This window comes from Myripristis murdjan, chromosome 8, assembly GCF_902150065.1.
Source record: "Myripristis murdjan chromosome 8, fMyrMur1.1, whole genome shotgun sequence".
Taxonomy (NCBI): Eukaryota; Metazoa; Chordata; class Actinopteri; order Holocentriformes; family Holocentridae; genus Myripristis; species Myripristis murdjan.
The window spans coordinates 20,056,987-20,069,910 of record NC_043987.1 but is presented as its reverse complement, the minus strand read 5'-3'; the positions used below and the strand labels follow the sequence as shown (position 1 = coordinate 20,069,910).

Sequence of the window (12,924 nt, the reverse complement as noted above, 5' to 3'; positions counted from 1 at the left end):
AGTATTCCAAATTAAAAAAAAAAAAAAAAAAAAAGGTGCAAAATGACTTGAGGAACTTTTCTAACAATACCGCTATAATTTCCACAAAACAGGACAGCTGTTATGGATGCTGCGAAAACATCACCTCATTTTGCATAGAGATAATACAGTGCTCCATCTACACATACACTGATGGAATGTAGGGGTTGTTATGGAGATGGGCTTTAAGTGAGGCATTTGTGTGGGTGTAGTTCACCTGCGATGGCGTGTGGGTCGGCAGAGTACTCCTGCACATCCAGAACTCCACAGTCCAGGGAGGCTTTCAGCTTCTTCAGCTTGGAGGCTGAGGGAGCCACTCTGAACAGGCCCTGCGCAGCCCACACACAGGAAATTAATGCTAAGAAGACAATCACTCTCTATTATTATTATCAGACCTGTACATTATCTGTGTCTAAATGCTGTAGCCTCTATCTTGGTGTGCTTGACAGCGGAAGATGCATAATTTGAAGGTGCTATACATCAATAACTTGGCGTAGTTACTGCAAACAAAGAGCTCATGATCAAGATGATTGGTAACCTCCAGCTCACACGCAATTGTCCTCCAAATTTAAAAATATACCATATGATCAAAGATGTCTGGTGAGGATGTTGTTAAAATTTCATTTTGTTCAAGTGGCGGAGGTTCATCCATCCAGTGCATGCTGGGATTGACTCCAGCCTTCTTGAGATCCTGACTGAGGAATAAGTGGGCCCGGAAAATGGATGGATGGATGGATGGTTGAAGCTCAGGTTATTTCATTTTCAAAAATGCACCCGTTTGAGCAGATAGTTTCAGACCGTCTCCGGGAATTCCCTCTGGAAATGCATTGCAACTGTCACAACTGGCTGTGGATTGTCCTCCCTGACTAAAGAACTATCGAAGTCTGTCTGTTGAGGCCAGTTTGCAGCATTTACACTGGAAAACCTCCATTCAGCAGGTTTGAACTGGAAGAGCTGGTGTGATCAGCCGGAGGAACTGGGTTACTGGTATCAGTCAGGCTGTTCTGCCTGTGAGGACTTAGACTTGGACTTTTAAATAGACTGTCCTTTATAGAGTGGCCTTTAATACTGCGTAAACATTGTTAACTTCCTGTTGCAAAGAGGATGTTCGTACTTGTACCCGCTCTCCCTCTGTAGCCTCTTTGCTCCAAATGTGTTTGTTTTAAAGAGCAAGAACGATCAGAGCTGATAATGGCCCATGAGAATAGGAGCTGTGCAGTCTGACGAGGTAAGCCAACACAAAGCCGACACTATGCACTGGAAAAACAGTAGCCCTCCTCTCAGACTGTTTGTTTATGATAATGATTCAAAATTAATGAGGTAATTATTTATTGATGTGAAACACATAGCACCTTTAAGAGAAACATTTTAAATATTTCTCTGTCTGTAAACATGCCCGACACAGCTCATCAGCTACAGTGGTTGTCAGTTTTGTTAATTTACGCGTCTTTAAAGTTCGAGTCTGTGTTGCGTGTGTCTGCACTTTACCTCTTCTTGCATGCCGCACTCTAACAACATGGTGACACACGCTTCAATGGGGAAGGCAATCTCTCTCCCGCTAATGTTTAAGTGTTCCTCCAGCGACTTGCCAAAGGACGGCTTCTCCACCCACGCCTCTGCAACACAAAGTTAGCTGCTAGAATCACACATAGACACAAACAAACCTACGCACCTAGCTATGTGTTGCTTCCATCCTACATATTTGGACACACACAGAAAACACACATGCAAACATGCATCTTTGCATGTAATTGCATTCCATCCCTAAACCCTAATCTCTACTACGACACTGCATGTTTAAGCACAAAGCTGCAGTGTGTAACTTTTTCATAATTAGACTTTGCCTTATTTTCAAGTAATGAAGCTCAACAAGAGAAGTTGTGCCCATTAGCACTGCAATAAACCATCTATTTTGTCCCATGAGATTCCAGCCCCTGTGGTAGGGAATGATCTTCTCTGCACACAGAAAGTGGTGTGTTTTATGTATTAAGAGAGGAGGAGGATGATTATGCTGCAATAGTTGGACCATTTTGTATTGCGGTTGGTGCAGTGTGTCTAACAGAAACATAGCAGGAATGGCTTTGCTGCTTTTACCCTCAGCCATCAAGAAAAAAAGAAACACATCCAGCAAAATATCGAACGACCTCAACACAGGATCAACACAGGAGATGGCCTGTCTTTTTTAAAAAAAAAACAAAACAAAAAAACATGTTACTGTGATTGTGGCATTTTGATTACTATCAGTCTTTATTAGCATAACACCAGCAGCCGCTGAGCTCCAGCAACTCCAGAGTGTGTGTTTTTGGAGAAATGGGTCTTTGGAGCGATGGTTGTTTGGGATAACGGGCTGTTGAACTAATGGGCTTTCAGTCCAATGGGACTTTTTTTTTTGACTCCTGAAGTTTCAGAATAATGGTCCATGTTCCCCTCAATCCATTAAAAGAAGAATAACTTCCATAACTCTGTAAAAAACAAAAGATCCTAATCTACATTGTCAGTATAATACCTGCAATGGTCTTTTATAGTTTAAAGTGCTTTCAACAATCCTGTCTTATTCAAACACATTTTTATTAATACTAATCACTAATGACAAATATTAGCCACATACTTAACATTAAATATTAGCAACACACACAGTCCCACATTCCTGCAACATAAAAAGAACCATAATATCCATGACCTCTGGTATATTAACAAAAATGCATAATCTTATAGTATAAGATTATATAATCTTATATATAATATCTGAAACGGTGCATAAAAAACACACAATGAGTGAATATTGTCCCTGCATCTAAATTACAACTTTGTTATGGATGTGGATCACTGTAGGTTATTAATATTATCTTGATATTACTGTATGTGTGGATGGAAAATCACTGGTAGAGAGCTGTATACCCAGCATATCACTCACACACACGTGCATGCCACACACACACACACACACACACACACACACACACACACACACACACACACAGTGAATGACTCACCTTGGTGAGCTTTAATCTGGGGCAGGACACTGTGAAGAATCTCTAATGACTTCCTATGATATTCTGCCTGTATTTCTATCAGCTGGAGATGGAGAGAGTGGGAGGAGAGACTATTACAAACAACCCCTTCACTGTAATCTGTGCTACTGCTAGAACAAATTTATTTATTTGTAGAAAATCTCTTGAAATAACATCTTCTCAAATTCCCTTGGGGGATCACTAAAGGTTAGGCTAATAAAACTAATAAAACTTAGATGAGACAATATACTTACTGTCTGAAAGTAGTTTGCATAGTCTATTTCTTTGGCCACAAAATTGTACATATCTGCCGACAGCTGATCCTGGAGAAGAGAGCAAGAGTATGACAGTGACCTCCTGTGACATCTCATACAAAAATCTCACTGATGTCCTATATATGACTGTAATATCATCCTGAAGTTGTGGTCCCATTATGTCTGTTACCTGTGGGCTGGTCATAAATCATTTTGAAAAAAGGAGCTGGGAGAGGACATAAGATATGAGTGGCGCTGATTTGTAACTCACCCTGCAGATCTCCATCCGATTGGCTGCCTCTTCCATCTCCTCTCTGAGGGACTCAGACTTGGCGCCGGGCTGCAGGGTGCTTGGGTGACTGGATGACTTGGATGACTGCTGATACCTACAGGCATGAGTTAAAAAGGCAAAAAACTGCTTCACTGCATTGGATAGTTCATGCTTTCACCGTTCTGGATATATAAAACCTGCCTCTCAAGTTTAAAAATGAATGAAGAAGAGAGGGATGTAGCCTGGGTGTCAAATGTAAGCATCCTTTACCTTGTCCGAGCTGAGTCCATGTCCAAGACGAGCTTAGCTAAGTGCTTCCTCTGTTTCTGGATGTTAGGAATGTCCACCTGTGAAATGGAAAAAGAAATAGCAGATACATAAACACGACTCAGAGAATTAAAGTGTAGGCCTTGTGTTTGCAGCACAGCCTGACACAAACATTCTGGGAATTATTTTCTGTGGACAGCATTCAAGATGAAAGGTGACTGTGGCTCTTTTATTCCATCTATACCGGGAAATTGTTTCATGTTAGGTGTTTTAAATAACTGGCTCACCTCAGCAAGCACATAGAGAGGCTCCACTACGTCTCTCTCTATCTGGAACTCAAACTGGATGAGTTCCTGTGCCAGCCGCTCCTCTGTCTCCCCACAAAGCTTCAGCATCTTCCTGTTTGGACACAACCAAACACAAAGTCACAGGCAGTCAAACAGAATTGAAATGCAGACAAGGGTAATGAGGACAGAGAACAATTCAATGAGTGAATCAATAATTAAAGATAACCGTCTGTGTGCGGGAGCGAGTGTGAGTGCATGGGCACGTTGTCCTATAGTGCCTTACCCGAGGAGAGAGTCGTCTCCTAACACTGCAGCCCCTTCCACCAAACATTGTGCCAGGATAGTGAGTGGTAGTTTTTTCTGGTAGTTTAGAGAAATAGCATTAGTAGAGCATTGATGCTGCGTCTGATTGCATCATATTCAATCACTGTATCAAAAAAGTGAGGGACGATGATCATGACGTCGCTCTTAAATCACCCTGAATGCATTTATTTTGTGATCATGTCTCACTGCCTCTACATTTTCCGGCATGGTTACTTATGAAAAAAGCAATATTTGACACAAAATAAGAATTCTGAAATGACTTTAGTGGCATTCAAGATACTGCTAATCTAAATTCTCCATAGACTGTATTTGTGACAACTAACATGAGGCATGAGTCCGTTAGCCTACTATATGTTATGATGTCTTCTTTCTTGTCCGATTTTGTCTTTTTTGACGATAATTCAGCCTCAAATCATAAATCCGATTTTTCCCAAATAAATCTATCAATTACAGTAAATGACCAGACTTTCTGGGTGAATTGATTAAAAAAAAAAAAAAAAAAAAGAAGAAGAAGAAGAAGAAAAAAAAAAAAAACTGTTTGAAGTATCCAGAGCAACAGTCAATTTTTCAAAATGACAATCACTACTAAGAAAATCAGACTGGAGAATGTTGTGATTGACAAATCATGGCGGCACGTAATAACAGCATATATAAAACATTATATAGCTGCATCACACATCAGGTAACACAATATCAGCTTGCATCACAGTGTCAGTGTGTGTGATGGATGCACTTACAGAGGGTGACTTGACAGATCTCTTCTCCATATCAGCCCCCTGCTGACCCTGCAGGCAGGCGGTCAGCTTCTTGTGAGTGCTGTGCGTCACCTGCTTGACCAGATCCAGACGCTTCTCCACCTGGAAGAACACACACACACACACACAGACACACACAGACACACACAGACACACACAGACACACATATCAGAGAGCTCACAGGACACCACATCCACCCAGGCATTACGGCAGATATACACTACACACACACACACACACACATAAAACTGTGCTCTGCCACAGCATCCATCATCTCATTTCCCCATGTTTGCCACTGCCCATAAGGTACAGAGACTGGCACACTGTTTATTCTCTGTGAGGCAAGCATGGCAGGTCATTAATTGCATGTAAATTATTAGCAAATATAATTAAACTGCTTTACAAACAAAGACGAGGATTTTTCTTTTTCTTTCCTTGTTTTAGAACACAAACATACGCCCATGCAAAAGACGTAGAGCACACACCGACACAAGCATGCACACACCCACACATATATGCATAAGCAAACACAAAATCATGCATATACTGTACGGCTGAGGCAGGGTTTCACACACACATCCAGAACGAGCAGCTACAGCCATCACGCTCTAATCACATTATTTACACCCCTTAAAATAACACAGCATGAGAAATGACAGAGTCACATCTCCCCAACTGCTCAGTGAGCATCATTTAATCAAACACCTGGCTCATGGGTGTCATCATCAACCTCATTGCACGCACGCGCACACACACATGCACACACACAGCTCACCTGTAAAAGGTCCTCGCTTAACACCTCTGTTTTTTCTGCCCTGCAAAGATAAAAGTTAGACAGTTAGGGGATCAAGGGGCGAGGATGACGTAAACAACTCCACATGAACAGCATCACACGGGGCTGCGCTGGATGTAATTGTTATGCCAAATTACGAGGCACTTTTTCCTCTTCTGAGCACTGATAAGGTCGGGAAAAGAAACACATTCCTACTAAGTGGCAGAAATTGAGGCTACTTAAGCTGCATGGCAAGTCCTTGCACCCTCCTCTTTGCTTAGTTCCGATAAGAACACTTGCCAATAAGCAACACAGATCACTTTCACCCTCTCAAGAAAGACAGGAAAACACATTTCTTTCTATGGACAGAAAAATCCATGTAATCTGAAGTATCCATATCCTAATAGTTTTGATATTTTTGAAAATATGGTTGTTCTTACGATGAAAAATGGTAGTGCTCAGAGCCTTTTTTTTAAAAGCCCCCATGGGAAGGAAATGAAGTATGATCATTGAGGAACACATCTGCAGCATGAGGAACTCACAAAATAAAACATGTCCACTCTTCCAGTATGAGTGCATGATGACATTTTCATGTTTTCATTTGTCACTGTGATTTGTGGCCCTCCCTGCAAGCCTCACATGTATCTCAAAGCACTCCATATTGGTGCAGCTTTGCCGAAGTTTCACAATACCGCTGAACAGCTGAATGCTGTATTGTTAAATAAAAGCCCAGCTGTTTTGCATTGAAAGGCTCATTCAGTGTATTTTTACGTATCTTCAAACTGAGAATGCTCCAGCGTGTGTGTTTGTGCGCGTGTGCGTCCCTGTGTGCCATGCACACTCACACACACTGACTCAGGCTCTATGATAAATTAAGCTATTTGCAAGCTAGCCACAGATGCTTCAAGGCGGAGTGCCACAACACTTGACAAAATCCAGCGGCAGGACTGAAACAAGCAGAACAGCAGTGAACACAGGCCAGTGATGTGAGTGAGCCGGCTCCCACTGTGAAGGACTGCAACCCACTGTGAGTTCAGCAGGATGGGGGATATAGCCAAAGACTGAAGGAAAGGGCAGGCACCAGTGATGAAGCAGATAAAACCACTCATCCAGAATAGTGAATGGTCCATAAGCTTAGAAAAGGGCACACCACTGGATATCATAAATATTTGTCTTCAGTTAAGTTAAGAGGATTTGGAGTTAATGAAGTCTTTTTAAAAAAAAAAAAAAAAAAAAAAGAAAGAAAGAAAGAAAGAAAGAAAGAAAGAAAGAAAGAAAGAAAGAAAGAAATGCAGTGCCAAGAGACAAACAATGTGCTAAACTTAACATGTCATTTATAATGTTGCAAAAAAAGAAAGTGGGCAATTTTGTACCCTAAGTGAACATAGAGCATATTAGACTGCCAACTTGCGTTGATGACCCGAAAACCTGCTCCTGAAGCTGAAACAAACAAGAACAGTGCCCTCGACTTCTGAAAACAATACTCCAGGATTTATAGTCTGACAAAGGAGTAATCAGTTAGGTAGACAGACTGACCCACTAAAATTAGTCAAAACTGGGCCTGTGGACCCCCAGGAACCACCCAGCGGCTCCACAGACTCTCGCTGCACTTCCCTCCATGTCTGAAACAACCACTTCCTGCTATTGTGCTAAACCCAGATTCATGCCAATCAGCATAATAGCTATTTTGTATCATTTATTCAAGAACAAAATCTGACTTTTTCTGTCTGCTGACCAAGAGAATGGGTTTATGTATAGGGGTGCTAGAATAGGCCTTGGTTCCTTCTCTATTATTCATCAGCCAGCCAAAAATGCACTAACAGTACCAGGCCAAAATGTTATTTTCATATACAATACCTCGACATCCAGTCTGTCAAACACAATAGCAGCTCTTTTTTTTTAATTTAGTGCTTCCCATGACAATAACATTCCAAACATGGCAGGAGAGAAATCTGAAATTTGTCCATTTCATGCTGCCATGATTTTGTTCATGCATGCTCCATATATTGTGTTAAAGAAAGCTGAACTTTAATAATGTGAATTATTAGCATTGCCAGTCTCAGTGCCAAGATGTGAGCATGGAGCCATGGGAACTGGGTCAACCCATGTACCAATGCATCTAATCACCGCCAGCCTTTTGGAAAACTGGTCTGCTCACTGAGGTAGGAGAAAAAGACAGGAAATGTGTGTGTGTACATGAGAGAGAACGAGAGATAGAAAGTGATACCAGAGCAAGAGAGATTTCTGGCATGATTCTCTAAGTGTGATTGCAAGTTGCTGATCACATGGGGGACAAAAATAACCCACCCAGTGCGCTGAAGTTTGGAACAGTTTTGCTTCAACGCTCCAACAGCCTCTGTAAACAACTAAGAGCAAAATACAACTTCTTCACAACGTGATACGAAAGACATAGAGAGCCACATGTACTCCATGCTGAGTATGTAGCCTGGAGCTCTGCATTGCAGCTGTGAGCTCGTCACTCTCTCTCTGGCTGTTGATTGGCTGGTTGAGGCTCCCTTAGGAGACCCTGGGAGCTGAGGGACCCCAGCAGGGGCCCAGCAGCACAGATGGGACAGGAACTCCAGCGGTGACAAGGATGTGGAGGAGCGAATCTGCGAGCTACAGTATGTGCTTGGCAGAGATGGATGGACAAGCTGGCAGGCTCTTTGGCCTGGCTGTCAGTGTCAAGGGCTCAAATGATAAGCGAAGCCATTGTAGGAGATGGCAGCTGCATATGTTGAAATGTTATAGTAAAGGGAGATCCTACTATCTTGCTCTCTTTTTCTTTTTGTGTTAGTGTGTCCTGCAGGCTTACGAACAAGGTTTTAGTTTTCATGTAAGAATGTACTGCATGCACAGGGCTGGACACATGGGAATGAGGATTTAAAACATACCAATCTAATCTTATCACTGGCCACAACTGATGAAGCCAGTCTGACCTAAGCATCAAAGAGACTGGAGCCCCTCTGCTTAGATCTCTTCAAAGACAGCACGCCGTCTTCGCTCTTTGAGCTTGTTTGTTTTCAGACAGTGGTATTTCCTCTCAGGATATCAGTATTGCTCATAATGGGCTTATCAAGGCGTGCGACACAATAGCACAGCATAGGCTGGGATAGAGGAAGTATATGGGAGCTGCTTGATCCTATAGATCCTGATGTAAAGTTCGCTCAGGGCAATTTTGTAGGTGAAGAGTGAGATTCCTCTCAACAAACAGTGTGCAGAGTGAGGAAGTAAACACGTGGGAGAGTTGGTAGCCATGTGGGTGGTGTGCTCACAAGGGGGGGAACAAGATCGTGCCAGGTTTATGCCAACCATCTGCCACTTCACAGGCATTCCTTTACCTGGGGCTGCTGATGACTCAATATAGACACACACTTAAACACACACAGATCTATGAATGAGTTGCATAAAATGCTTTAAAATAACAACAAATGAATCATCACCTTTTAGCCAAAAAGGTATAGACTCATTTTAAAAACTGACAGGAGGACCTTGCTTATGTCTGCAAGTGCAAAGAGGAGCTACAAAGCTATGCAACGCAAAAATGGATGAGTGGGTGACATTGGAGGAAGTGCAGTTAGCTAAGACAATATTTACACAGAGAGAGCAACTATGAGAATTTGAATAGCTCCCTCTTCAGCTCTGGTGGCAACATTAACAAAGCACTGATAGGAAAACAGGGTGGTATTCCATTGAGGACATATAAGCGTGTGTATTTTACAACAGGCAAAAGAGAAATGTGCAACTTCACTGTGCACATTTGGCCAGGGAGCTTAGACACTCCAAGTCACTGTAATTCCATACAGCTGGAAGTCAGATGTGTTCACCAAATACCCAGCTGACCATTTCAGCCATATATTCCATGGAAATAGGTCTTATATAACAGATATTTCCTTTTCAAGATATGTTAATGCTGGACAGCCGGGTGCTCAGCCCTCCAGCACAGTGCATGGTTTATGAAAGCATGAATAATGCATGCAGACATAATCAAATGTGAATAAAATAACATCCCCAATCATGAACATATTGCTTTGGTGCACAGCCAACTGTTTGATGTGACGCTACGAGGCTACAGGTCTTTGCCCATCAAGCTCAAAGGTTCGTCTGACCAACAAGATAGTGGCCATGCTCTGGTCTCCTCACAGGTCCAGTCGCACACCACTAGCTAGCTAACAAAGGCACTCTGAGGCCTGGAAGAGCGGAGCTAGCTGCTAGGTCTTGTGCTGATAGGGGAGGGTAGTGGAGCAGAATGGTAGCTCTGGGCCTCAACAGGGCACTGAAGGGCCTGGAGTGCTGGCATGAGAGCCACACACACAGAGCAGTTTTCATGCTAGAGATGCTCCCTGAATACTTCTCCATTGAGCACATTTTTTTTCCCCCAGACCCTTGCAGTGCAAACACATCAAAGCGCCCAAATAGTTTCTTCCCAAATGACAGGGCTGAGGGCTGATGGGATGGCATAATGCAGTGATACAAGGTTACTAAAACAGAAAAACCCTCTTACTGTAGTCCAGCAAACTAGGTCACTGCTTTGTTAAGTATGCAAGAATAACTGTGAGAGGAGAGTACACACAAATACACACACATGTCCAGAGACGGAGTGAGAGAGAGACGGACAGAGACAGACAGCGAGAGCCTGCAGCATTCTGTAGCGCTGCATTAGAAACACAAGCACTGAGTTATCTCTAATAATTTTATTCATGGTGAATAATCTCCACAAGAGGCCCTCTGTGCTCTGACTTGAGTGTGTCTTTACACTTGGCATCTCTGTGAACACAGACACTGCATCTAAAGCATGTGGAATATCTATATATAGCCTAGATGAACCAACAAAGATCAATAGTGTGTTTATTGTCTATCCATACCATGCATGATAATTCATATCTCATCAGTTTTTGTAGGCTCCAAAATATTTTTTTTTTTCAACACACTTCTCCAAAGGCGCCAATATTTAACATGTGGGCTGGCAAACCCAAATGAAAGTGAAACAACAGCCAATACCAAACGAGTGTTTCTAGGCAACCAAAGCAAATCAAAGATTCTGCCTCTAACTATACTGAAAAAGAGATGGAGGATCGTTGCTTTTGCAAATCACAAAATAAACTTTAATATAAGAAACAAAATAATGCATTAAAGAACCACAAGCAAAATAAATGAGAGGTAAACAACTAAAAACAAAACAAAACAAAACAAAAAAAAAACAGGACATTATTATGTTGTGGATTGGTGCTTCCTGTTTTGAGCCTCTTGTCATTCCTGAATGGAAGGAAGTGGGCATGTTGAGAGGGAGTCGCCCATGGATGTCGCCATTGGAGAACTGAGTTATTTCTAACATCACTTCCACATGATCTAGCCTGGTTATCGCATAAAATAATCATTTACTATATCTAAGACCTTTGGTCATACACCACTGGGAATAAAGAGGTCTGATTAGTACTCAGACTACCACTGACATTGTTTTCCCAAAATATTTTTGCATGAGAATCAAGAATCATGTTGGGCTGGAATAAGCAAGAATAAGGGTGGTACTAATATAATAAGAATTACATTACCTCCATGCTCTCCCCTTTTTTTTTAATGTAAATGTTTATAGGAGCATGTCGCCTACAGTCTGTAACCTGACGTTAGAGCTGTGCTTATTAACTGGGTATTATTTCCATTCTTTCACAACGCTGTCATCTTTAGGCCCTTATTTTTCCTGAATGCCTCAGAGCTTGCAGCATCTATTGCATCTGATTCATTAGCTACAGCTCCATCTGGCCCTGAGGTCACTTCCTGCTGGAGCTGAGATCATGAGCAACAGACTGGGTCACTTCTTTATCAACACCCATGGCATACTGCGGTTGGGATTGAACCCACTTTAATATGCATTAGATGGGTAGGGATAAGTGGAAAATCGGTCAGGTGAGATCAAGTGGCCTCACCTGCATCCCGTTAAAAGCCATGTCAGCCATGTGCAGAGAGACATTGCTGTTTTTTTTTTGTATATGATCTTAAAAGCACACTTGTGGAGTGGACCACTAATACAGTCAGGGCTCTTTAAGAGGTTATTGAGGGAATCAGCGACATGGAAAGGGAGCAACAGCCCCTCTGTTTAATATTACATCATTCCTCTTTTGATGGCCAAAATGGGCCCTTGACAAAGGCTCTTTATAACAAACTCTTCCCTGCAGTAAGTTGTCTCTGAGAGGCACTGATGGGGTTATGGGAGGGTTATCATCACAGACCTACTAGCGCTGCCTGGCACCACACAATTAGCAATATTTCTTGCTAAAAAAAAAATAGATAAATAAATAAATAAGAAATAACAATAATGATCTGAACGTGATCTAAGGCCCAAACACATTAGTGACTCATAACTTATTACTGATGACTACCAGCTAACAGCCAAGCATTAGGAGCCCTCGTCTTCATAGGGCCTTCGCTTCATAAATAAGATGATGAGTGTGTTCTTGTCACTCAACCTGCAACAATGTGCTGAGCAAGATTTCACCGAGGTGAGTCCAAAGGAGCAGTGAATCATCGGTGTTGCGAAGGCCACCATCTCTGAGATCTCCATGGTGCTGTCCTTGCCTGCCAAGCCAGAGGAGGCAGTGAGGGGGTGGAGAGAGAAGGGGAGGAGATGCTGCATTGGGATGCAATAGGGTTCCCTTCCTACATCTCATGTTACCTGTCGACTGCCATATGCTCTTTTGCAAGTCTGCCGCACATGTCTGTGCCAAGTGGTCTTACATGTGTAATGATGTGCCGAATGTAAAAACACAGACAAGGACAACAATTTGCTGTGTTTAAAGTTATTTGTTTGTACAAGAATATGTTATGGGATATGCAGGTAGCAATTCATGCATAATCTCTTGATGAATAGACAGTGTATAGAAAGGAAAAGGAAGGATAGCTGCAGCCAAACTTTATGAGTGACACCTCCAAATACCCTCCTGTGTTTTCTCAGTGTGATAGAGAAGGA

At 42.2% G+C, this 12,924-nt stretch overlaps 1 protein-coding gene across 1 annotated transcript in view; it reads right to left on the bottom strand.

Moving 5' to 3' along the window:
• arhgap44a (Rho GTPase activating protein 44a) overlaps positions 1 to 12,924 on the bottom strand; it is a 29,834-nt gene that overhangs the window by 10,834 nt on the left and 6,076 nt on the right. Inside the window, exons 2-11 of the mRNA XM_030058566.1 lie at positions 5,964 to 6,003; positions 5,170 to 5,289; positions 4,392 to 4,468; positions 4,109 to 4,220; positions 3,825 to 3,901; positions 3,555 to 3,669; positions 3,284 to 3,352; positions 3,012 to 3,093; positions 1,507 to 1,634; positions 236 to 347 (exon numbers count right to left, since the gene is read on the bottom strand). Coding sequence (XP_029914426.1) covers positions 236 to 347; positions 1,507 to 1,634; positions 3,012 to 3,093; positions 3,284 to 3,352; positions 3,555 to 3,669; positions 3,825 to 3,901; positions 4,109 to 4,220; positions 4,392 to 4,468; positions 5,170 to 5,289; positions 5,964 to 6,003 — 932 coding nt within the window. The remainder of the gene's footprint in view (positions 1 to 235; positions 348 to 1,506; positions 1,635 to 3,011; positions 3,094 to 3,283; positions 3,353 to 3,554; positions 3,670 to 3,824; positions 3,902 to 4,108; positions 4,221 to 4,391; positions 4,469 to 5,169; positions 5,290 to 5,963; positions 6,004 to 12,924) is intronic.